This window comes from Artemia franciscana, chromosome 8 (genome assembly GCF_032884065.1).
Source record: "Artemia franciscana chromosome 8, ASM3288406v1, whole genome shotgun sequence".
In the NCBI taxonomy this organism is placed as follows: domain Eukaryota; kingdom Metazoa; phylum Arthropoda; class Branchiopoda; order Anostraca; family Artemiidae; genus Artemia; species Artemia franciscana.
The window spans coordinates 40123896-40149286 of record NC_088870.1 but is presented as its reverse complement, the minus strand read 5'-3'; the positions used below and the strand labels follow the sequence as shown (position 1 = coordinate 40149286).

The 25391-nt window shown below is 32.6% G+C and overlaps 1 protein-coding gene across 2 annotated transcripts in view; it reads left to right on the top strand.

Moving 5' to 3' along the window:
- Window positions 1-25391, top strand: part of LOC136030423 (probable cation-transporting ATPase 13A5) — a 168023-nt gene that overhangs the window by 133040 nt on the left and 9592 nt on the right. The window contains exons 20-21 of one of the 2 annotated variants that reach the window (XM_065709391.1): window positions 1604-1776; window positions 15593-15749. In XM_065709391.1, coding sequence (XP_065565463.1) covers window positions 1604-1776; window positions 15593-15749 — 330 coding nt within the window. Of the gene's footprint in view, window positions 1-1442; window positions 1526-1603; window positions 1777-15592; window positions 15750-25391 lie in introns of those variants that run through there. The other variant, XM_065709392.1, reaches the window with a different exon arrangement.

Sequence of the window (25391 nt, the reverse complement as noted above, 5' to 3'; positions counted from 1 at the left end):
ATTGGCTATCTCGGGATTTTTAATCGATAGCAGCTTGGTCCTCAGTGGAACAAAATTGTTGTCAAGTTCCACAGAATGGCAAAAACACCATTTTCCCGTAGCGCAATCTTTTTAGTCACTTTGAAAGGGTACTAGAATTTCTATTTTTCGTTTGAACGAGCACTCTCTCGATCTTCTTGTGCCATCGGCTTATACGAACATTCCTAGAAAAAAAAACACATCTGTGAACTTTCTTCTGGTAAGAACTAAAAAATTACACATTTGTGTCAATAGGAGCTTGAAACATTCATAGAAGGTTCTCTAGTAGGCTTAATCTAATGGTATTATTTTCATCATTTGCCTTTCACTTGCCTTTTTAGGGTGTTTTCTGTATTTTTCAAAATTCAGGTAAACTTTCTCAGTATAGTGGCTTTTGATGCATGACGTCAGATTAATAAACTTAAATTTTTAAAGTTTCCGGAACTGAATTCAAAAGCATAATAGAAGCGAAAATTTGGGATTGGCGAGCAAAGCTGGTATTCCGGTGGGGCTCGAAGGGAGTGGGAATTTCCACGGGGGAGGAGATTTTCCGGGTGAAATATGACGGGCCACCACTTCCAGTGGTTTCTCATTATAAATCTTTATGTTGTGTATAAGGGCAGCATCAATGCTGATTAGTCAATCAATATAGGTTAGTATATGCAAGTATGCCATGTACAATTGAGATTCCGTTATGCCCATAAGAAAAAGGTGCATCTTACATTTTCATAATCTTGCAGGTAACCGCAAAAAAACGTTTTCAGCCTTTTCTTGACGACAGTTTTTTGACAGATTTTGGTGGTAAAAAATTTCAACCTTCTCGCCGTATAATGCTACTAACACCTCAGAGGACAAGAGCTACCTCCCCACAAAACAAAATGTACAAAAAAAATTAAGAGCATGGAGAAAATACTTGTAATATTTGAAATTTTCTATTGAATTGAAATTCTTTTTAATCGAATTGTAATTGCTTTAAAAAAATAATTTCCCATGTGTTTTGTCAAAAATAAAATTTGTCACATTTAGTACATTATCTGCTTACATTAGGTATTATTTTTGGGGAGGGGATGCAGGGTATCAAAACCTTAGCGAACAAAAAACACAAATCTGAAATCTAGGGATTGCGAAGAAAACGTGTCTGTGCATTTCTCTATAAAGTCTTCGTTCTGTAAAAGCCTCCTCATTTCTCTATAAATTGCAGAAAGAATGTTAACAGGATATATTTCATGCGTACCTATGCTTCAAGCAAATTCCATCATAAAATTTTCGTATATACGTAAACTGAATTTACCCTTCACAAGTTCTTACCTGGGAAAGGAGTTGTCCGATGGTAACTCAAAGAGTTGACTCTGTGTGGTTTACTTCAAAGAAATTTTGCATGCATAAGCCTTTTCATTAATCAAACCAATTTTCTTGTCTTTTAGAAATTTTTGCCGTTTGGTTCCTTCTAGCTGTCAGTCTTACAACATCAGGCTTCTTTTGTCGGAATTAACCTAACCTAACCTAACGTTGAAGTGATTTACTTAAAAGAAATTTTGCATGCATAAGCCTTTTCATTAATCAAACCAATTTTCTTGTCTTTTAGAAATTTTTGCCGTTTGGTTCCTTCTAGCTGTCAGTCTTACAACATCAGGCTTCTTTTGTCGGAATACACAATTTGTTTATGACCTCAACCTACGACCGGCGCCCTATGTAGAGTTTGCTGCAGTTCTTTATATGCTTGGATTCTGTGGAATATTGTTTTGCTACTTGTGGGAAGTATGTTTACCTAATTTTACCTAATTATACCTAATATTTTTACCTAATTTTACCTAATTTTGGTTCTTAGCAGCAAGAGTGCCTCATTACGTTTTATTAACTTTGAATGAACTAGCTGAAAAATGAGTTTTTCAAAGAAAAGTAGAGAACCATATTGAAATTTAAGACGAGCAGAAATAAAGTTCTATGATAATTCAAAGTTAAAACAGCCAAAAATTGCTATCAAAGAATGAATGAAACCAATAACCAGCAGAAACTGAAATAAGTAATGACATCAAACAAAACTAGAACAGATACTGATATAGATGAATAAAGAAATTATAAAACAGGTAGAAATGAAAATGAATGCTTAAGTAAAACTTAGAACAAACATGAATTACTACATTAAGGGGCTTGGCTGGGTCAAGCCCCCCCCCCATTCCGTTCCCCAGCAGACCGTCTAAAGGCTATTGTGTAATTTAAGTTTGATCGAAAACTATATTTATTTTTAATACTGTGGTTTCATTTTTCCAAACATCGTCAAAAAATGTAAAATAAAATTACGGTGAAAATCAGTCTGATTGGAAATTACTAATGAATATAAACTGACTTATTAATATACGATCTTTTTAGCAGCAAATCTTTCATTTAAATATAATTTTGTGGTACTTTCATTGGTGAGAAAAAAACTGCCCCAAAAAATTGGAACCCCCCCCCACCTCTCTCTCTCTCCAGAAATCTTCACGAATTAGTGCCCTTGAGTTTTACTTGGTATTGGTTTAAGTTATAAGTTGAAAAATTGGAAGTTGAAGAATGAGAAATCGTTCTCCAAAAACCGAATATCCGCAGAAACGGCTACAGCAATCATTGTGATGTGCCACAAGTTCTTGACATCATTGCTTGTTGTTGTTTTGACGACAGCCCAAGTTTCTTGCGATTATAGACGAAGCACTCTTGTGAGGATCTTCCAGAAAGGGAACAGGACCCCTCCAGCTAACTGGTGAGGAGTCTATCTGATTTCTTTACCTAGTAGATTATTGTCCTCTATTCTACTGCAAAAAATCAGCTCACAGCTCGATAGAAACTTTCATGAAGAGCAACATGGCTTTAGACCAAACCATTCGTGGGTAGACTCAGTATTTACTTTACGACTACTGATTAAAGAAACTAGAGAAAGATGTTCAAAAATATATTTACCGATTTTTATGAATATCATCGACGTTAATTGAGTTTTTAAAGCTTTTGAAATAGTGAATCACCCGAGTCTTTGCCCTACTATGCTATGGTGTTCCTGAAAAGATAATTCCACTGATCGTTGTGATTTTGTGAAGATTGTAAGTGTTTTACGAAAGCGCCTGATAGTCAAACAAGTTAGTTTCTACATCCTGTCTGGGGTTGAATAAGGTTGCATCCAGTCACTGCTCCTATTCATTATCGTCATTGGCAGTGTATCATGGCTATATCTAGCTAAATTCATAAGTACACTTCAGTGATATATATTTTTCTGACAATATAACTGCAAACTCCTGGACTAGCTGAGGGAGAAAATAGCCAAACAAATCTAAAAATAAACACTCAAAATAACTCAATGCATTGCACAGACTCACCCTTGAGCATTACGCGCGGAGGAAATATATCGTCTAAGCTGCCCGTTTCAAATACTAAGGAAGCGCAATTGATAATACTGGATCGACCAAAAAATAATTTCTCACTAGAATTAGTTAAAGCAACGGAGCCTTCAATAGACTGCAGAAAGTTTAAAGGTCTTAAAGCTTCTCTCCAGAGCTGAAATTTTGACTTTTAATTACTAATTTTATGCCAGTTTTACTTTATGTAGCAAAAATCTGGCACCTTAGCCAGGAACAAGAAAGAACAATGCCCAGTTTGAAAAAAATCACTCTTAGAAGAATCCTCAATATCTACTGCTAGCAAAAGATTATTAACCAATCCATTTGTAACCAATTGAATGTCATCAGAGATGATAGGTGGAGATCCCCTGGCCACCAGCTATGTACAGACAATCTTTGGCTACCAAATAAGTGCTCCATTGGCAGCCAATGGGTCACATCACAGATGTAGACCCAAAAACATCCTACAACGGACGTCCCAGACAGATATCTGTGAATCTGTAAACGGAAATCCAGCCTATGTGGGACAATATACCGGCAGTAGCAAACCAACGAAAAGATCGCCGTCTCTTTATCAATAGAATGGGTACTTTTGGTGATTTTAAAACTTTAGTGAGCAAAAACACTTCTCCAAAACGTGGAGCTTGCAAAAAAAATTCCTTCTACATTTCTCTCTATAAATCCTTATGCCATGTATAGGTGACATTTCCAATTTGGAATTCTAGTAATGCTATTTTTTGTGTATTTTTTTATTAAAAAAAAACTAGTGAATAAGCATATCTTATCCTTTACAGATGAGAAACATTTTTCTTAGTTATTACTGATCATTTTTGTTTCCCCTTGCACAACATTATATTGGAAATAAAACAAAAGGAAACAATTATTGTCAGTCTTATGCAAAACCTTAGGGGAACATTAAGAATTCAGAATAATTACCCATAAGGGTATAAATGGGTATAGTTAGTACAATTGGGTAAAACATAGTTATAATTGAAAGCGCAAACAGACTCCAAAAGGGATGTTACTATTACTTACAACTCGATGCAGCAGCGAGCCGCCTGAGGCAAATGCAGATGAGCATACTTCTCCACCATCCCAGTCTATTCAAGCTCAACTTCTTATATTCTTTTAATGTTAAAAACATTAAATCCTGAAAATTCCCAAAAGTCCTGTCCATCTGTAGCTTATGCACCTAACGTACTGTCATCGGTGAATGCGATTATTTATTCATGCCTATTGAATACAGCCGTGGGTATGATTTGAGAATTATATTTCTGACGTAAGTGGCAACAGAAATTTGGCATTATGGTGGTAAAAGACCGATAGAGGTCATTAATGGAAATAAGGAATAACATAGGCCCAAAAATTAAGCCTTCAGGAACTCCATAAGAAACTGGAACCTAGTCGTCTGATGCTTCAGTAGAGATAGAATGGCTAGTAATGTTTTAAGAAAACCATGACAGTTGTTTTCCACGAACTCAACGATGAGACAGCTTATCGATAAGGATCTTATTGGTCAGGCCGTCGAAAGGAAAACCACTGAAGGTATGAGACCAGAATCCAATGATTGTCGTGTAAACAGAAAAGCCTATTGCATGCATGCTCCTTTGAATATTTTATATGAAATTAAAATCCATTTCTTACGGTAAAAATTTTTAACGTCGAGATAACACATTGATTTGAATGACTGATCAACCAAAAATGCACTGCAGCCCTATAATCGATGGAAGAACGAATTTGATGACTTTGGCAGAAATTTGGTCAAAAACGGCTGAGGAATTCTTGAGAGATGAAATTATTTCCTCTATTCCCTGCTCTGTGACCTTGGAGACCTCCAGTTTAGAGCAAAGAGGACCGAGGAAGTGCCTCCAAGACTGCACTTAAGAAGAGGGAGGCACACCCCAATTCGACAAAAAAAATTGTCAGCTGATGTCGCTCATGCCATTCATCCTTAATCAATTTATTAACTATTTTCGGAGATTTGAAACGACTTAATGTTTTTTTTTTGTCGTGTAGCTTCTTTATTCATGATCAATGTGGTCGTAACATTTTGTCTAAAATCTACAAGTCTCTTTGTAAAATACGCTAATTTAGCTTTGTGTATCAGCGATTTAGCATATTTCGGCACAATTTCAATGCGTTTAGTTTTTAATCATTTAGTCTTTTCTTTTACAGTTTTCAGGGATTATTCTTTCTTGTATCGCCTTTAGAATTCCACCTGTTGTCCATAGGGCTATAGCTTTTGATCTTTAAGACCGACTTGTCGGAGGTTTTCGACAATGTTCTAAAAACATACTTTTGACATTATCATAAAGCTGATCTTAATTTGTATATCTTGAACTATAATTTAACTAAGGTATCCTATCTAAATTCTCTAAACTAACCTCGTACAAAATCACACAAAGTGGTACTCAAAGTTTTATTGAGTTGGTCAAACTCTGCTGGTAGAAATCGAAATATCGGTTTATCATTGCTTATTTGTCGTTGAGCAATTCCGGAAATGGCAGCAAGACTCCAACTGGGAAGTGATCTGATATGCTGGAGATAAGTACTTCATTATTTACATAATGCATTGTTGAAAAAACGCTATCTATTAAAGCTGCTGATTGATTTTAAATCCTCGTCAGTATATTTATGCAAGGAACTAGTTAGTATTAAATTATCAGCGACAAAATATAGGGAGTTTGACTAGATGACACGTTCTTTAAGTAGATATTGAAGTCATCTATTAGGATTATTTCTGATTTTTCAGACAAATTTTTACAAGAATATCATTCGAAATATAAAAAAATTCCCTCGTAGATCCACTCGGAGATGGGAATTTGTCAAAAATGAAGTAAAAAACAAAGAATTCTACTGTTAGAAGACAAGCGACAGCGAAAATCCGAAAGAGTCAAAAATGAAAGTGAAGAGGAAAGAAATATTATGCTAGTAGAATAGCATCATCACAATCTTAGACACAAAGAAAATGTGGCACTTAAACAAGTACAAACGCACAAAGATGCCATAAACTAAGCAAATATTGATTACAAGCCATCGGGACCCTTCAATGTTATATTTATTCTCTGTAGAACCCTTCATTTTCTCGAGGAAAGAGTAGCAAAGAATGGTGATTTATTTGGAGGTTGATACTTCCAACGAGAATCAATATTCCTACTTATTACGTTGCTACTTACAACGAGGCCCCGAAACTCGGCCACAAGCCAAGTACTGGGGATCGGTGTCAAAATCGGCTACATAGTTTTTTTTCTTAAAACCGATAAACTGAAACTTTTGGCCACAAAAACGGTCTTAAAAGGATACAATTTTAAGGAAAAATATGTATTTTCCCTGGGTGGTTGTATCGAGCTCATAGTGATGCCATGACATCAAGAAGAGACTCATATTGTCTGCAATCAGAAGACAAGTGACAATTATAATCAATATAGGAAAGTCTTCTGAGTAGCCGGGCTGGGGCCCAGCCTCAAAGTTGGCTACATAGTTGTCTTTTCTTTAAACTTTTACTTTGACGTTTATGTTCACAAAACCATCTTAATAAGTCACAACTTTGAGGATGAATTCATATTCTTGCCAGGGTTGCTGTAACAAATATATTGTGACGCCGTGCAATCAAGTAGAGGCTCACATTGTCTGCATTTAGAAAACAAGTGACAATGAGCATCCATATATAGAAGCCTGCTTCGTAAGTAGTGATGGGGTCTCAGGACCCATGTATGCCCTCCTTCCAGCCATTTGCACTTAATTTACATACTCCAATGACTGCCCTCAGTAATGCTATTCTAGATTAAATGAATACCCTCCCTCAGGCCATTTGAACCTCATTTACATAAATCGAGAAGAAAATAATTTGTATAACTGGTTTACATAGCAACCAGATACTTACATGAAGCCCTAGCAACCAGCCATAGCAACCAGATCCAATATAAAGCAGTATTTTAAATAGATTTTACACTAGCAAGAAAGCAGAATTCAAAGACAGAAAAGTCTTAATATACCTTTTTCATCAAGTTTTATTTGGCCATACACACTAGCAAAAAATGAGTGGTTTGTTTACACCATTGTAAGTTGATAGTGGAATTGGGAGCAACAATTATTCCTGGTGCAGTGGATTTGGGAGCAACTGGGAACATGCCGTTATTCTTAAGTGATCAAATATTATTAATGAAAATCAAATGTGTTTTATCCGCGTGTATTCTTATTTCTGAAAACTGAAACGCAAGTTTCTTAAATGCTAAAATACTTTTAATAAAACAAAATGTATTTTAACCGTGTGTTTCATTTCATGAAAACAAAAACCTTAGTTTCTTAAAATATCAGATACTATTAATAAAACCAGATGTATTTTAACCACGTGCGTTCATATTTCTGAAAACTAAAACCCAAGTTTCTTAAATGCCCAAATACTTTTAATAAAATAATATTATTTTAACCATATGTACTCCCTTTATGAAAAACTAAAACCCAAGTCTTATAAATGTTCAAATATTTTTAATAAAATCATATGCATTTTAACCGTGTTTATTTATATTTCTGAAAACTAAAACCAAGATTCTTAAATGCTCGATATTCTTGACAAAAAAGGTGTATTTTAACCATACGTGTTTTTATCTCTGAAAACTAAACCCCAAGTTCATTTCTTTAAATAAAATAAGATGTATTTTAACCGTATGTGTTCATTTTATGAAAACTAACACCCAAGTTTCTTAAATGATTAGATTTATTAACAAACCGTATGTATTGTAACAGTGTGTGTTCTTATTTTCGACAAGTAAAACCTTCGTTTCTTAAATGATCAAATACTTTTAATAAAATTAGTTTTCAAATCTTGTGTGGCTTTATCAAAATATTATTAACTATTATCAAATAGCTCGCACTACATCATCAAAGTCTCGCCTGTTATAACAAGAAGCCTCTGTTGCATTATGAAAACTTTGCTTGGTATATCAAAATCATGCAAGTTATTAACAAACTTTTGCATGAAATTATCAAAATCTTATTTGGCATTAGCAAAATGTTTTCTGGTACTATAAAAACGTATCGTATATTGTCAAAATCTAAAATAGTGTTGTCAATTCATATCTGCTATTACCGAAATTTAACGTAGTGCTATGAAATCGTGTGAGCTAGTATCAAGATTATTAAATACTGCCAAATATTACCAAAGTATTATATGGTACTATCAAAATTCTGTCTGATATTATCAAACATCTTGCACAACAATATCGAAACCTCGACTGATATAAATTTTCTTATCTAAAAACAATACGTGGTAATATCAAAATTTTGCAAGATATTAACAAAATTTTGCATGGTATTATCAAAATATTAAAAGACATTATCAAAATATTTTCAGCAATAATCAAAACGCGTCTACCTTTATCAAACTCTAATATGGTGATGCCACATTCACTTCTACTATCAACAAGATTTAACATAGTGCTATCAAAATTGTGTCTGTTATAACAAAGATTATCAAAATCTTGTCAAATATCATCAAACATCTTACATTGCAGTTTTAATGTCTTACATGATATTGTGAAATCTTACTAGGTATTACAAAATCTTGTCTTGCATTTTCAAAATCCTGCCAGATACTATGAGTATTCTCTCTGGTATTACCTAAGTCTTGCAAGCTATTAACAAAATCATACAACATATTATCAAAATCTTACCTAATTTTAACAAAATATTTACTGGTCATATCTGAAATTATCGAAATTCAGCATGATGATATTAGTTTCGTATCTGTTATTGTTAAAATCCTAGCAAGTTTTATCTCAATCTTGCGCGATATTATCAAAATCTCGTCGATTATTAGCAAATCATTTTAGACAAGATAGAAATCCTCCACTTGGCATGAACAAAAATATTTCCTGGTACTATCGAAACGTGCCTGATATTATCAATATCAAAAATGATGTTATCAAAATCCTATGTGTTAAAATAAAATGTATGACCGTGCCGTCAAAATCATATCTGTTATTATCAAAATCTTGTCAAGTTTTTCTAAATCTTGTGTGACATTATCAAAATCATGTCTGAAATTATTAAACAAATAGCACTAAATTATAGAAATACCACATTGCATAGGGACATTCCTCTAGGATACTGTAAAAAAATTACATAGTATTATCAAAATCTTCCAAGTTATTAACAAAATAGTGCATAATAATATGAATATTTGCCTGATTTGAAGTAAATATTTTTCCGGTACTATGAAAGCATTTCTGATATCGTCAAATCTAAGATGATGTTATCTAAATCATTTCTACTGTTACCAAGTCTAATATGGTGTGATCAAATCGTGTCCGTCATATCGAAATCTTGTCAAGTATTACCAAACCTATATCAACTATTATTAAACTGTTGTATGATATTACCAAAATCTTGTCTGTTATTATGAATCATATCGCACTATAACATCAAAATCATGACTAGTGTAATGAGAATCCTATATGACAATATTAAATATATATATATAAATATATATTTTAATATATATATATAAGTTATTAAAAAAAATCCTGTATGGTGTTAACATAAATTCCCAACATACTAACAAAATATTTTCAGCTACAATCAAAACGTCTTTGTTATTATCAAAATCAAATACAGTGCTATCAAGACGAAATAGTCATTAAGAGAACCTAAAATAGTGCTGTCAAAATCATGTCTGCTATTGTCAAGGTTATCAAAATCTTGCCAAATATTTTCAAAACCTTATATGGATATTATTAAAGTGCTGGATGATATTACCAAACCATGAAAAATATTATAAACCATGCAAAATATTATAAACCATTAAAAATATTATAAAACGAACATAGTGCTATGGACTAACATATGATATAACATATGCTATGAACCTAACATAGTGCTATCAAAATCATGTCTGCTATTGTCAAGGTTATCAAAATCTTGCCAAATATTGTCAGAACCTTACATGATATTATTAAAGCGCTGGATGATATTACCTAACCATGAAAAATATTATAAAATTTGTCTTGTTTTTTTCAAAGTTATCTGGGATATCTTAAGAAACTCTTCCAGCTTAATCTAAATTTTGCAAGTTACTATCTAAATCTAGAATGATGCTAGCAAAATTATGCCTAGTACTACCAGAATATTATCAAGCACTACCAAAATCATGTCTGATATCAGCAAAATCTAGCCTGAAATGATCAGATATCTTGCGCTACATTATCAAAATCCCAACATGGTATACTGAGAATCCTCTATGGTATTATCAAAACTTTACGTATTATTATCAAAATGTTGCAATTTTTCAGAAAATCTTGCGTTGTATTATGAAAATTTTACCTTATATTAACAAAAAATACTTTTCTGTTAATATCACAACGTGTTAGATATCGTCAAATCTGAAATGATGTTATCTAAATCGTTTCTGCTATTACCAAATTTAACAGAGTGCGTTCAAATCGCATTTTTATTATCAAGATTATCAAAATCTTGCCAAGTATTACAAAACTCTTGTATGATATTATCAAACTCTTGTCTGATATTTTGAAACATCTTGCACCTTACAGGATATTTTCAAAGTTTTGTAAGATATTATCAATTCCCCTTTAATATTATATAATCTTGTCGTAGATTTTAAAGGTTTTGTTAAATATTACGAGAATCCTTTCGGGCATTTCCTAAATCTTGCAGGTTATTATCTAAATATAAAATAGTGCTAGCAAAATCGTGTCTGATACTATCAAAATATTATCCATCATTACCAAAATTGTGCATGATATTATCAAACTCTCGCCTGAAATTATCAAATATCTTGCAGTATATTATCGAAATCCCAACATAATCTAATGAGAATCCTCTATGTTATTATCAAAATGTTACGTATTATTATCCAAATCTTGCAAGTTTTCAACAAATCTTGCATTTTGCTATGAAAATTTTACCTAATATTAACCAAAATGTTTTTTCTTGTAATATCAAAACGTGTCTGATATTGCCAACTCTGATATGATGTTATCCAAATCCCGCCTGCTGTTATCAAATTTAACATAGTGCGATCAAATCATGTTCGTTATTATCAAGGTTATAAAATTCTTACCAAGTTTTACCACACTCTTTTATGATATTACCAAAATCTTGTCTAATATAATGAAACATCTTGCACTACAATATCAAAATCTCGACTGGCATAATGAGAATCCTATTTGATATTATTAATATCATATATAGTATTATCAAAATCATGGAAGTTACACAAATAACAGACACTATTTTGATAGCACTATGTAAAATTTTATTAATAACGTAAATGATTTTGATGGTACCATATCAAATTTTGGTAATGGTAGACGAGTTTTGACTGCACCTGAAAATATTTTGTTAATACTATTTAAGATTTTGATAATACCATGCAAGATTATGTTAATAACTATCAACATTTTGGTATTATCACATATGATTTAGATAGTACCATAGAGAACTCTTTTGATATTGTAGTCTATATTGTTTCATAGGGAAATTTCGATATTGTAGTCTAAGATGTTTGATAGTATCTGACAGGATTTTGATGGTACAACACAAGAGTTTGGTAATATTTGCCAATATTTTGATAAGATTGATAATAGAAAACACGATTTCATAGCACTACGATAAATTTAGGTAATAGGAGATATGATTTGTCGACATCATTTTAGATTTTGACAATATGAGACACGTTTTGATAGTGCCTGAAAATATTTTGCTAATACTAGGTAATATTTTGATAATATCATGCAAGATTTTGTTAATAGCTTGCATGATCTTGATCGTTATTTCTGGCGAGATTTTGATAATATACTGCAAGATATTTGATAATATTTGATAATGCCGCACAAAATTTGAAAACTTGTTCTTATTTTAAATATTTAAGCATTTAAGAAGCTAAGGTTTTAGGTTTCGGAAGTAAGAAAACACACGGTTAGAGTACATCTGATTTTAAAATTTAATTATGTAAGAAAATTGTATTCTAGTTTCCATAAAACGAACGCATATGGTTAAAATATATCGTATTTTATAAAAAAAATATTTCAGCATTTCAGAAAACTTGGGTTTTATATTTCAGAAATAAGAACACATACGGTTAAATATTTTTGATTTGATTAATAATATTCGATCACTTGAGAAACCTGGTATTTAGTTTTCATAAAAACGGACCCAACCAGGTAAAATACATCTTATTTTATTGTAAAATAATCTTTGAGCATTTAAGGAACTGCGGTTTTAGTTTTTAAAAATAGGAGCACACGTTACAATACATCTGATGCTATTAATAATATTAGATCATTCAAGAATCTTGGGTTTTAGTTTTCATGAAATAGGTCATACATGGTTAAAATAAATTCTATTTCATTAAAAATATCTGAGCAGTTAAGAAATATAGGTTTTAGATATCACAAATAATGACGCATATGATTAAAATACATTTGATTTTATTAAAAAAAATATATGATCATTGAAGAAATTAAGGTTTTGAATTTCGTTAAAAGAAGGAACGCAAAAAGCTAAAATAAATCTTATTTTAATCAGATACAAAATCTGATGCAAAAAATAAGTAATAAAAGAAAAACTGTCACTACTAACAACTTTTTTAATAGTAAAAATAACTTCTAACATATTTATATCATCTTCATTTAGTATTTTGAAAGTATAACAATTGAATTTGGTTTGTTATAAGTGTATTTTAAGCCATTTTAAGACACGTGAAAAAAAGTGTAAACATTTTTCAGTTAAATTTGTTTTCAAAGTTTAAAAAATTCTAAGCTCAAAAAGGGGGAGCTGAGGAATGGGCATCAGGGGCCCTGGATGGGGGCTTGGAGGATGGGGACCTGGTTGGGGATTGGCAGCAGCACTGCTGCTGCCAACTGCACTATCAACTTCCAATAGTGTAAACAAAACACTCATTTTTTGCTAGTGTGCTTTGTCAAATAAAAACTTGATGAAATTGATAAATTCAAACTATTCTCTCTCTGAGTAATACTTTCTTACTAGTATAAAATACATTTGAAATCCAGCCTTATATTGGATCTGGTTGCTGCGCCTAGTTGCTAGAGCCTCATGTAATATGCAAATGAGTCTCTCGTTTGCAAGTATGCAAATGAGATGTACCCTCTGTAGTGTAGACAATCTGGTTGCTAGGGAAGATCATTCACTGGATGTTGTTGCTAGGTAAACCAGTTATGCAAATTATGTTTCTTCAGACTTATGTAAATGAGGTTCAAATAGACTGAGCAAGGACACTCATGGGATCTGGAATATCATTACTGAGGACAATCATCAGAGTATGTAAATTATGATGGGCAGCCATGGAAGTATGTAAATTAAGTTCAAATGGCCTAAAGGATGGCAGTCTTGGGCCCTGGAACCCCATGGGTACTTATTTAGCTGGACTGCTGGTACTATATGTATATATATATATATATATATATATATATATATATATATATATATATATATATATATATATATATATATATATATTATATGATTCAAAAACTTATCCAAAGTTTCTTTATAAATCATCTATTCACACAGCTTGTAGATTGTGCGAAGTTTAAAATCCAAATTCACCCTTTTTTCCGACTTTTGGTTCAAAAACATACATGTATATTCAGCTTTGTTCATAAGCCGCTGATTTTCTTCCCTCAAAACTGTTACACATATTCCTAGTATTGTAGGTCTCGAGTTACTACCTAGCAACTCAATATCATCAACCGAAGAACTTGGTCTCTGAACGTTAAGATATACAATCGGAAGTACTTCCTGTCGCTAGACTCTGGAATTCCACGATCCCAGTTTCACTCCTGTTTCACACAGTTTCATCAGTTTCAGACTATCAATATTTGTTCCAAAAATTTCCTCGTAGTTTTATTGCGCTGTTTGCTTATCGGGTTGTTCATAATCCTATTAAAATTTTCTATTCTAATTTCATAATCTTCTAAAGTATCTTTCTTGATATTAGTGTTGGCCCTCGACGGACAATCATTCTCAAACATGCAAACTTACCAAAATGATGATGTAAGAATCAGGCGGTTGTCGGGTTAACAATTCTGACTAAGATAAGCTCATGGAAGCCAAATATACAGGCAATGACACGAACAATCACACGATAATCAAGGCATTATATATCACCACCTCCCATGAAACTACGACTACTACTACTATTGCTACTACGATGACGGCTACTATGACTACTACTACCACTATGACTGTTGCTAATATAATTACTGCTGCTACTGCTTCTACCACAACGACTGCTGCTACTATGACTATTATAGCAATGACCAGTATTGCTATAAATACTACTGCTACGACTACTGCTTGTACGGTAACTACTTCTACCACTGCTACTGTTACTGCTACTGTTACTGTTGCTGTAATTTCTGCAACACTACTACAACCAGTACTATTAAGACTTCCATAACTAGGTAAAACCGAAAAAAGCTTTGCAAATTTCTCTTTTATTAACCAAAAAATAAAATTACATCAATTGAAAATGAACAGACATTCATACTAGAAACGATTTCCACAAAATAAATTTATCAAAACGAGCAGAAACTCAAGACGAGCAGAAATAAAGTAAAAAAAAGTGATTAAAATATGAAACGAGGATTACCACTATCAGTAAATAAGTGAAACCTAGAACGTACAGAAATTACAACAAATAATCTATCTGTATGTGAAACATTCAGAAACAATCCCAAACAATAATAGGGTTTCACTTATTATTTGTAGTCTTAATAGTCTAAAGACTACAAATAATAGTCTTAAAAACAGAACTTCATTTGCTCTTTACTGAAGTAACTGCATTTTAAACCTAATGTCTTTAATAACATTAACAAATTCATGATTGCCGAGATTCTTCGGAAATATCTTCAGTTCACATTAATCTGTCAATTAATACTTCATTATCTCTTTTCAGTAATCTTTGTTATTAAGGTGATATTCTTTCTTTTTCATTGTTGCTTTATGACGTATAAAAAAAAACATCGAGATAAAAGATGTTTTCGATAAAATGCAAATGAAGTTCTGGTCTTTAGGAGGCATAAAGGACGTTAGCCCTATTCCTGTTTGCGGTAGTTCCTGTTCGGTTTATGTTTGACTAGAATATTTATCACAATTTCTGTCATATCTTAGAATTAATTTGTGTCTTACAATATCAATTTAATCAAAAATATCTGATTTTGAATTTTCAGCGTTTTTTCTTCCGTGAAGTAATCTACAACTATATCATGCCTAGACTAGAGGCGTTAAAAGGTCCCAGAGAAGCGTATGAATTTGTTGAAGCTGAAATTAAAGCAAATCCAAGCTGGCCGCCTATGAGCAGACACAAAGAAGCAAGTGCACAAATAGGTAAGAATTTGTCTTGTAGTTGCGATTTTCTCCTCCTTAGAAGACCAAGAATATGGAAAATTGTAAAATATTGGATAGCAATGAATATTTTTTTAACTATGTTAGGCCTTTTTCAAACTGAAAAAGGGTCACTGCATTTGGGTTCCCTCTCTGAAAGAAGGTCACTGCATTATTTGTGTCTTGTATATCTTACTAGGACCGTCTTACCAAGAAGGTGAGAATTACTGCATTATTTGTGTCTTGTATATCTTACTAGGACCGTCTTACCAAGAAGGTGAGAATTTATTTAACTTTTATTTAGAAATGCAACCACACCAGAGAAATTAGCTTTTTACTGCAATCAAACTCCTCCTTAACTGTGTATTATATAAAAAAACAAGTTATTAAAATGAAAATAAAAAAAACTTAAAACGAAAAGAAATTATTACATATACGAGGGGCTTACCCCTCTTCGTTACCTCACTCTTCGCGCTAATTTTTTTTTTGTAAATTTTAAAGAAGCTTCTTATTGTTCTAATTAAACAAGCTTTGTGTTTCAAGAGTCCTTCTTAAATTGGGACAAAATCCAAACTTTACAGTAGAGGTCTCTGATACGCATAATCTGTGGGATTTTTATTAAGATTCTTTGATTTTTAGGGGATTTTTCCCCCTTTTTTCTAAAATAAGGCGAATTTTCTCAGGACTGTTGTCTTTGATGGGTAACAATAAAGTTAATAAATCTTATATATTTGGAATCAACACAATAAGCCAATTCTTTTGATATAACCTATCAAAAGAAATATATATATCTATATATATAAAAACTAGCTGTTGGGGTGGCGCTTCGCGCCACCCCAACACCTAGTTGGTGGGGGCGCTTCGCGCCCCCCCCCAAGCCCCCCCGCGCGCGTAAGTCGTTACGCGCCATAATAGTTACGCGCCATTGTAGTTGTGTCCCTATGTCCCACCTGTGAATATAGATAGATATATATATATGGTTTTAACTACGTAAAACTTGCGAATATACAACATTCTTTGCTGTCCCATTGTCTTTGCATATAAATAGATTGTCAGGTTTACCGACTCTTGAACATGCAACATATAATGGTCCATGGGAAAACAATCTGTATTCAGATCTATACCTCATGATTCTAATGATTGCCCTTGAGCTTTGTTGATGGTGATTGCTAATCGACCATTCCCTGTCCCGGTGTCCCGGTCGTCATTTACATCCCCCTGTTTCCCCCGGTGTCCCCGTTGTAGTTGTGTCCCTGTGTCCCGGTCGTCATTTATATTCCCTGTGTCCCGGGTCCCGGTCGTCATTTGTATCCCGGTGTCCCGGTCTGTATATACATTCGTTTTTTAGTTTTGTTTTTCTCCTTTATTTTTTTCCTTTTTTTTTCTTTTTTAGCTTATTTAGATTTTTAGATTTTTTAGTTTTTTTATTAGTTTTTAGTTTTTTTTTCTTTTTAGTTTTTTTGTCCCGGTCGTCATTTATATCCCCCTGTTTCCCCCGGTGTCCCCGTTGTAGTTGTGTCCCTGTGTCCCGGTCGTCATTTATATTCCCTGTGTCCCGGTCGTCATTTGTATCCCGGTGTACCGGTCTGTATATACATTCGTTTTTTAGTTTTGTTTTTCTCCTTTATTTTTTTCCTTTTTTTTTTCTTTTTTAGTTTATTTAGATTTTTAGATTTTTTAGTTTTTTTATTAGTTTTTAGTTTTTTTTTCTTTTTAGTTTTTTTGTAGTTTTTACCTTCTTTTTCGTTTTGTTAATTTTTTTTTTTTACTTGTGTCCTGGTCGTCATTTATACTCCCTGTGTCCCGGTGCTTTGTTGATTGCTAATCGAACATTCCTTTTGTGCTGGTCGCTTTCTCTTTGAGTGTCGTCATTTATTTTTTTCTTTTTTAGTTCTTTTAGTTTTTACCTTTTTTAGTTTTTTTTAGTTTTTAGTTTTTTTAGTTTTTTACCTTTTTTTAGTTTTTTTAGTTTTTTTAGTTTTTTAGCTTTTTTATTTTTTTATTAGTTTTTAGTTTTTTTGTAGTTTTTGCCTTTTTTTTAGTTTTTTTAGTTTTTTAGCTTTTTTATTAGTTTTTAGTTTTTTTTGTAGTTTTTGCCTTTTTTTAGTTTTTTTAGTTTTTTAGCTTTTTTATTTTTTTTATTAGTTTTTAGTTTTTTTTGTAGTTTTTGCCTTTTTTTAGTTTTTTCAGTTTTGACGTCACCTGATCCAGTTTTTTCAGGTGACGTCACCTGATCCACGATCCACAGATCCACAGACAACTTATTTTTATATATATAGATAGTTTTTTTTTTTTTTACTTATGTCCTGGTCGTCATTTATACTCCCTGTGTCCCGGTGCTTTGTTGATTGCTAATCGAACATTCCTTTTGTCCTGGTCGCTTTCTCTTTGAGTGTCGTCATTTATTAGTTTTTTCCTTTTTTTTTTTAGTTTTTTATTGGTTTTTACCTTTATTTTAGCTTATTTTTCAGTTTTTTCCTTTTTTTTAGTTTTTTTTTTATTTTTTATTTTTTTTTAGTTTTTTACCTTTTTTTAGTTTTTTTAGTTTTTTTAGTTTTTTAGCTTTTTTACTTTTTTTATTAGTTTTTAGTTTTTTTTTGTAGTTTTTGCCTTTTTTTTAGTTTTTTCAGTTTTTTTTTTAGTTTTTTATTGGTTTTTACCTTTATAGTTTTTTTAGTTTTTTAGCTTTTTTATTTTTTTTATTAGTTTTTAGTTTTTTTTGTAGTTTTTGCCTTTTTTTAGTTTTTTCAGTTTTGACGTCACCTGATCCAGTTTTTTCAGGTGACGTCACCTGATCCATCCATCCATCCACAGACAGACAACTTATTTTTATATATATAGAAGATAAGTTGTCTGTGTGTGGATCTGTGGATGGATCAGGTGACGTCATGTTTGTTCGCATATGACGTCTGAATTATTTCACACTAATACAAAAGAAAAAAAAAACTAAAAAAGGCAAAAACTACAAAAAAAACTAAAAAGAAAAAAAAACTAAAAAAGCTAAAAAACTAAAAAAAACTAAAAAAAGGTAAAAATCTAATAACTAAAAAAAAACTGAAAAAACTAAAAAAAGGCAAAAACTACAAAAAAATAAAAACTAATAAAAAAACTAAAAAAGCTAAAAAACTAAAAAAACTAAAAAAGGTAAAAAACTAATAAAAAACTAAAAACTAAAAAAGAAAAAAACTAAAAAAAGGAAAAGACTGAAAAATAAAAGAGAAAAAGAAAACTAAAAAAATATGAATAAAAATACAAAAAAATAAAAAAGATAAAAACTACAAAAAAACTAAAAAGAAAAAACGAAAAAAAACTAAAAAAGCTAAAAAAATAAAAGAAGCAAAAATCTAAAGAAGGTAAAAACTACAAAAAAAAAAAGAAAACAAAATAAAAAAATCTAAAAAAGCTTAAAAACTTAAAAAAAAACTAAAAAAAGATAAAAAACTAAAAAAAAAAAACTAAAAAAAGGAAAAAACCATAAAATAAACTAAAAACTAATAAAAAAAAAAAAGCTAAAAAACTAAAAAAACTAAAAAAAACTAAAAAAGGTAAAAACTAAAAGAACTAAAAAAGAAAAAAAACTAAAAAAGGAAAAAACTGAAAAATAAAGGAGAAAAAGAAAACTAAAAAAATATAAATAAAAATAAAAAAACTAAAAAGATAAAAACTTCAAAAAAAAACTAAAAAGAAAAAAGAAAAAAACTAAAAAACCTAAAAAAAGGTAAAAACCAATAAAAAAAAACTAAAAACAAAAAAAGGGAAAAAATTAAAAATTTATTTCATCATAAGTTTTCAACTGACGAAATTACAGACCGGGACATCGGGACACAAATGACGACCGGGACACCGGCACATAGGGAATATGAATGACGACACTCAAAGAGAAAGCGACCGGGACAAAAGGAATGTTCGATTAGCAATCAACAAAGCACCGGGACACAAATGACGACCGGGACACAGGGAGTATAAATGACGACCAGGATATAAGTAAAAAAACTAAAAAAACTAAAAAAAAGGTAAAAACTACAAAAAAACTAAAAAGAAAAAAAAAGAAAAACTAATAAAAAAACTAAAAAATCTAAAAATCTAAATAAACTAAAAAAGAAAAAAAATAAAAAAGGAAAAAAATAAAGGAGAAAAACAAAACTAAAAAACGAATGTATATACAGACCGGGACACCGGGATACAAATGACGACCGAGACACAGGGAATATAAATGACGACCGGGACACAGGGACACAACTGCAACGGGGACGCCGGGGGGCACAGGGGGATATAAATGACGACCGAGACACCGGGACACATGGAATATAAATGACGCCCGGGACACTCAAAGAGAAATCACAGACTGGGACACCGGGACACAAATGACGACCTGGACACAGGGACAAAACTACAAAGGGGATGCCGGGGGGCACAAGGGGATATATAAATGACGATGGCGACACAGGGAATGGTAGATTAGCAATCACCATCAACAAAGCTCAAGGGCAATCATTAGAATCATGAGGTATAGATCTGAATACGGATTGTTTTCTCATGGACCATTATATGTTGCATTTTCAAGAGTCGGTAAACAATCTATTTATATGCACAGACAATGGGACAGCAAAGAATGTTGTATATTCGCAAGTTTTACGTAGTTAAAAATATATATATATATATATATATATATATATATATATATATATATATATATATATATATATATATATATATATATATATATATATATCTATATTCACAGGTGGGACATAGGGACACAACTACAATGGCGCGTAACTAATATGGCGCGTAACGACTTACGCGCGCGGGGGGGCTTGGGGGGGGCGCGAAGCGCCCCCACCAACTAGGTGTTGGGGTGGCGCGAAGCGCCACCCCAACAGTTAGTATATATATATATATATATATATATATATATATATATATATATATATATATATATATATATATATATATATATATATATATATATTCGGGCCTTGATATGTCAGAAATTTAAACCAATAAGACTAGTACTACTAGTGTACGACAGTAAGACTAGCATAAAAAGCTGTACAAAAACGAAAATACAAATTACAGGCAGTAGCTTAGTTATGTGTTTTTTTTTTTTTTTTTAATAATTCTGTATAAGAACGAAAAAAGTTAATTCTCATATATCAAACAGCTCGTCGTAACGAACTGTAAGTAAGGAGCGACCCGGCTAAATATTAACCGAAACTCTACAAAATGGAGTTTAGATATAGATACATCAAAAAGGATTGCATTTTTATGCAATTTTAAATATTTAAGTTTCATCAAGTTTGGTCCTCCCCATCAAAAGTTTAGAGCCTGAGAAAATGTGCATTGTTTTTCACAAAAAAGGAAGAAACACCACCTAAAAGTCATAGAGTCTTAATAAAAAATTAAATAAAAAAAAAAATAGTTTTTTTAACTGAAAGTAAGGATCGACATTAAAACTTAAAACGAACAGAAATTACTCCGTATATGAAATCGGTTATCCCCTCCACAATCCCTCGCTCTTTACGCTAAAGTTTTTAATTGTTTTAAAAAGTAGAATTGTGGCAAAGAGTCAAACTTTAGCGTAAAGAGCGAGGGATTGCGGAGGGGACAACCTATTTGCGGAGGTGACAATGAGCGTGGGACCCTCCCACGCTCATTTTTCCCAAAGTCATCGGATCAAAATTTTGAGATAGTCATTTTTTCAGCATAGTCGAAAAATCTAATAACTATTACTTTGAGGACGACTTAATCCCCCACAGTCCCCAGGAGAGGGCTGCAAGCTATGAACTTTGCCTATTGTTTACATATAGTATAGGTCATTGGGAAATATACTAACATTGTCAGGGAGGACTTTTTCTCGTGGGTGGGGGGTAGGGGGAGAGGGTTACATGAGGGGATCTTTTCATGGAGGAATATTTCATGTGGGAAGAGAATTTCCATGAAGGGAGTGCTGGATTTCCCAGAGTTATTTGAAAAATTGTCGAAAATTAAATTTAAAAAAAAAACAAGTTCTTTTAACTGAAAACAAGGAAAAAAGCTAAAACTTAAAATGGACAGATATTACTACGCATATAAGGGGGTTTGCCCCTTCGTCAGTATCTCGCTCTTTACGCTAAAGTAATTTTATTAATTTCAAAAGAGCTCTTTATTCTAAATAAACAGCATTTTGGATTCAGGGTGCATTCTTAAAGAAAGCGTAAAAGCGAAATATTTACGAGGGGGAACACTCTCATGCTACGTGTATGAGGGTGTTTCTTCCTCTCGTCAGTACCTCACTTTTTCCGCTAAAGTTAGAATTTTGTTAAATAATGGACATATAAAAAATAATTTGTTCGTGTTATTTTTTGGCCAATCTTAGCATTTAATATTATCTTAATCTGCTTCTGAACTATGAATTTTATGTGATAATAAACCAAAGGTGTTGTATATTTTTGGCTTGTGGTTGTTATTAAATAAAAAAAAATAAGTTTTTTCCAACTGAAAGTAAGGAACAAAATTAAAACTTAAAACGAACAGAAATTATTATGGAAATGAGGGGCTCCCTTCTCAGTATCTTACTCTTTACTAATGACGAAGACCACACTGCCTTTCCATAATATAACAACAAAAGCGAGAAAATAATGAGGACTTTTTTCCCAAGACAGTGAATCAACAAAACCTATTTGAATATTTGAATATTTATTTATTGAATATTTGAAAAGAACTATCAGATTAGCTGCAGAGAAGGCAAATATCGCAATAAGAAATCATTCCAATTTTTAATAAATACAGTTAGTGAAATGAATGAACCTTTTTATCTTGCAAAATGTTAGCTTTTATCAGACAGTCTTGGCTGAACTTTTCGTTAAGAAGTAATGATGCCAAGGCTATTTTAAAAAAATTGATTTTTAACTGAGAATTTTTATTGTAAGTGTTTTATTGTTTTTTATTTTTTCTTTGCTGAAGACGGCCCTTAGATATAGGGCCGAAATATTCAAATAGGTTTTGTTGATTCACTGTCTTGGGAAAAAAAGTCCTCATTATTCTCGCTTTTGTTGTTATCTTACTCTTTACGCTAATGTTTGACTATTTGTTCCAATTATTTGAGAATGACTCCCAAAACATAAGGGCCGTTTAATTAGAACAATAAGCTTTTTACAAATTCACGAACATTTTAGCGTAAAGTGCGAGGTACAGAGGAGGGAGCAACTCCCTCCTAGACGTAAAAACAACGAAAAGAAAAATCCGAGAAAACTGCAGCTTAAATAGTTCGTGGTAATGAACTGTGAGTAAAGAGCAACGCGGCTCCATAGTAACCGAAACTCTAAAAAACTTTTTTTTTTTTTTAAGGATTTTGATACCAATAAATATTCTAACAGAAGTGCTTTACAATGTTGATTTCAAATATATAAATTTTATCAAGTTTAGTCTTACCCATTAAAGGTTAAGAGCCTGAGAAAATTTTCTTGGTTTTGGAAAAAAGGGGGAAACACTCCCTAAAAGTCAAGTCATCTTAATGAAAACTACATCTACGTTGCATGGGCAACTTGAGGTGTTGCGGCAACCTTTTTTCGGCTTCTCTGAGTGAAGTGTTGTGAGAGCAAGACTTTGGTTTTGTTTCCTCGCTTCGATTAAATGTTGAAGTTGTCAATCTGAAATTTTTATCAGACGTATTTGGGGGAAAATAGACGTGGAGGGGCTGGTTGCCCTAGGATCTCTTTTGACGCTTAAAAACTGAACTAAAATTTTCAGTTTTCAATCAAATGAGCCCTTTTTAAGTTTATACGAGCATCCCTTCCATAACAACCATATGTGCTCCAAGGGCATAACTTACAACGCCTGGCCCTGGGCCCTGAGGTATTGTGTCGTTATATGATCTTTGAACTATTTTTGAAAAGATAGCTATCTCAAATTTCTTATTGGATGGGCTTCACGAAGAGAGGGCTTTGAGGGGGAAATGTTTGCCCTCCGAACTCTCTTCAGTCTTTAAAAGTGTACTAGAACTTTCAATTTCCAGTCAAATGAGCCCTCTTTGAAGTTAACACGAGCATCCCTTCCATTAGAACTATATATGCCCCCAGAGCATGACTTAAAACGCCTACCCCCGGATTCTGGAAGGTTGTGTTGACACAGGATTTTACTTTTCTGACCTTTGAACTATTTTTAACAAAATGGCTATCTCCAAATTTTTATTGGATGGGTCTGGATAAAAAGGGCGTGGGAGTGGGGGCTAGTAGCCCTCGGATCTCTTTTGACTTAAAAATGAACTAGAACTTCCAATTTCCAATCAAATAAGCCGGCTTTGAAGCTTATACGAGCATCCCTTTCACAAAAACCATATGCATCCCCAGGACATAACTTACAACGCTACCCCCGGGCCCTGAGGGTTTGTATCGACGCCGGAATTTTCGCTATCTAATTTTGAACTATTTAGAAAAAATTGACTATCTAAAAATTTGTGTCAGTTGGGTTTGGTGAAAAAAGCATGTGGGGGGAACTAATTGCCCTCTGATCTCTTTTGACTCTTAAAAGTGAGCTAGAACTTTCAATTCTAGCCCTCTAATCAAATGAGCCCTCTATGAAGTTTATACGAGCATCATTTCCATAAGAACCATCTAAGCCCCAGGGCATAACTTAGAACGCCTGTCCCCGGGCTCAGGGGGTTGTATTGACACCTGCCCCTCTGAGCATTCCTTTCATAAGAACCATATACACCCCCAGGACATAACTTATAACGCCTACCATCGCCCTGACTTTTTAAGTGTATAAAGAGTTTATAACTAATTCATTAGATCTTGAGTAAGGATTAAATTATAATCCGGTAAGCTAATTGAAATAAGCACTAAATGAAAGAACACTGAACAAATTTATCACAGGGTAATGGTAAAATGTCCCTTCTTTTATCAAACACCGGGAGGCAACAAATTGTGGTAAAGAGTGACCCGGCTCAATAGTAGCCGAAACTCTAAAAAATGGAATTTTGAAACCAACAGTCAAAACAGTTCGTGGTAACGAACTGTAAGGAGCGACCCGGCTCAATAGTAAACGAAACTCTAAAAAACGGAATATTGATACAAAAAGATACATCAAAAGAATCAGATTTTAATGCTGATTTTAAATATATAAGTATCATCAAATTTAATCTTTGTCATCAAAAGTTATGAGCCTGAGAAAAATTGCCTTATTCTGAAAAATAGGGGGAAACACCCCCTAAAAGTCTACGAATCTTAACGACAATCACACCATCGCATTCAGCGTATCAGAGAACCCTTTTGCAAAGATTTCAAGCTCCAATATATGAAAATGTGGAATTTCACACTTTTTGTCAAACAGTTCGTGGTAACGAACTGTAGTAAGGAGCGACCCGGCTCAATAGTAACCAAAACTCTAAAAAATGGAATTTTGATACCAATAGCTATATCAAAAGAATTGCATTTTAATGCTGGTTTTAAATATATAAGTTTCATCAAGTTTAGTCTTACCCATCAAAAGTTACGAGCCTGAGAAAATTTGCGTTATTTTAGAAAATAGGGGAAAACGCCCCCTAAAAGTCATAGAATCTTAACGAAAATCACACCATCAGATTCAGCGTATCAGAGAACCCTATTGTAGAAGTTTCGAGCTCCTATCTACAAAAATGTGGAATTTTGCATTTTTTGCTAGAAG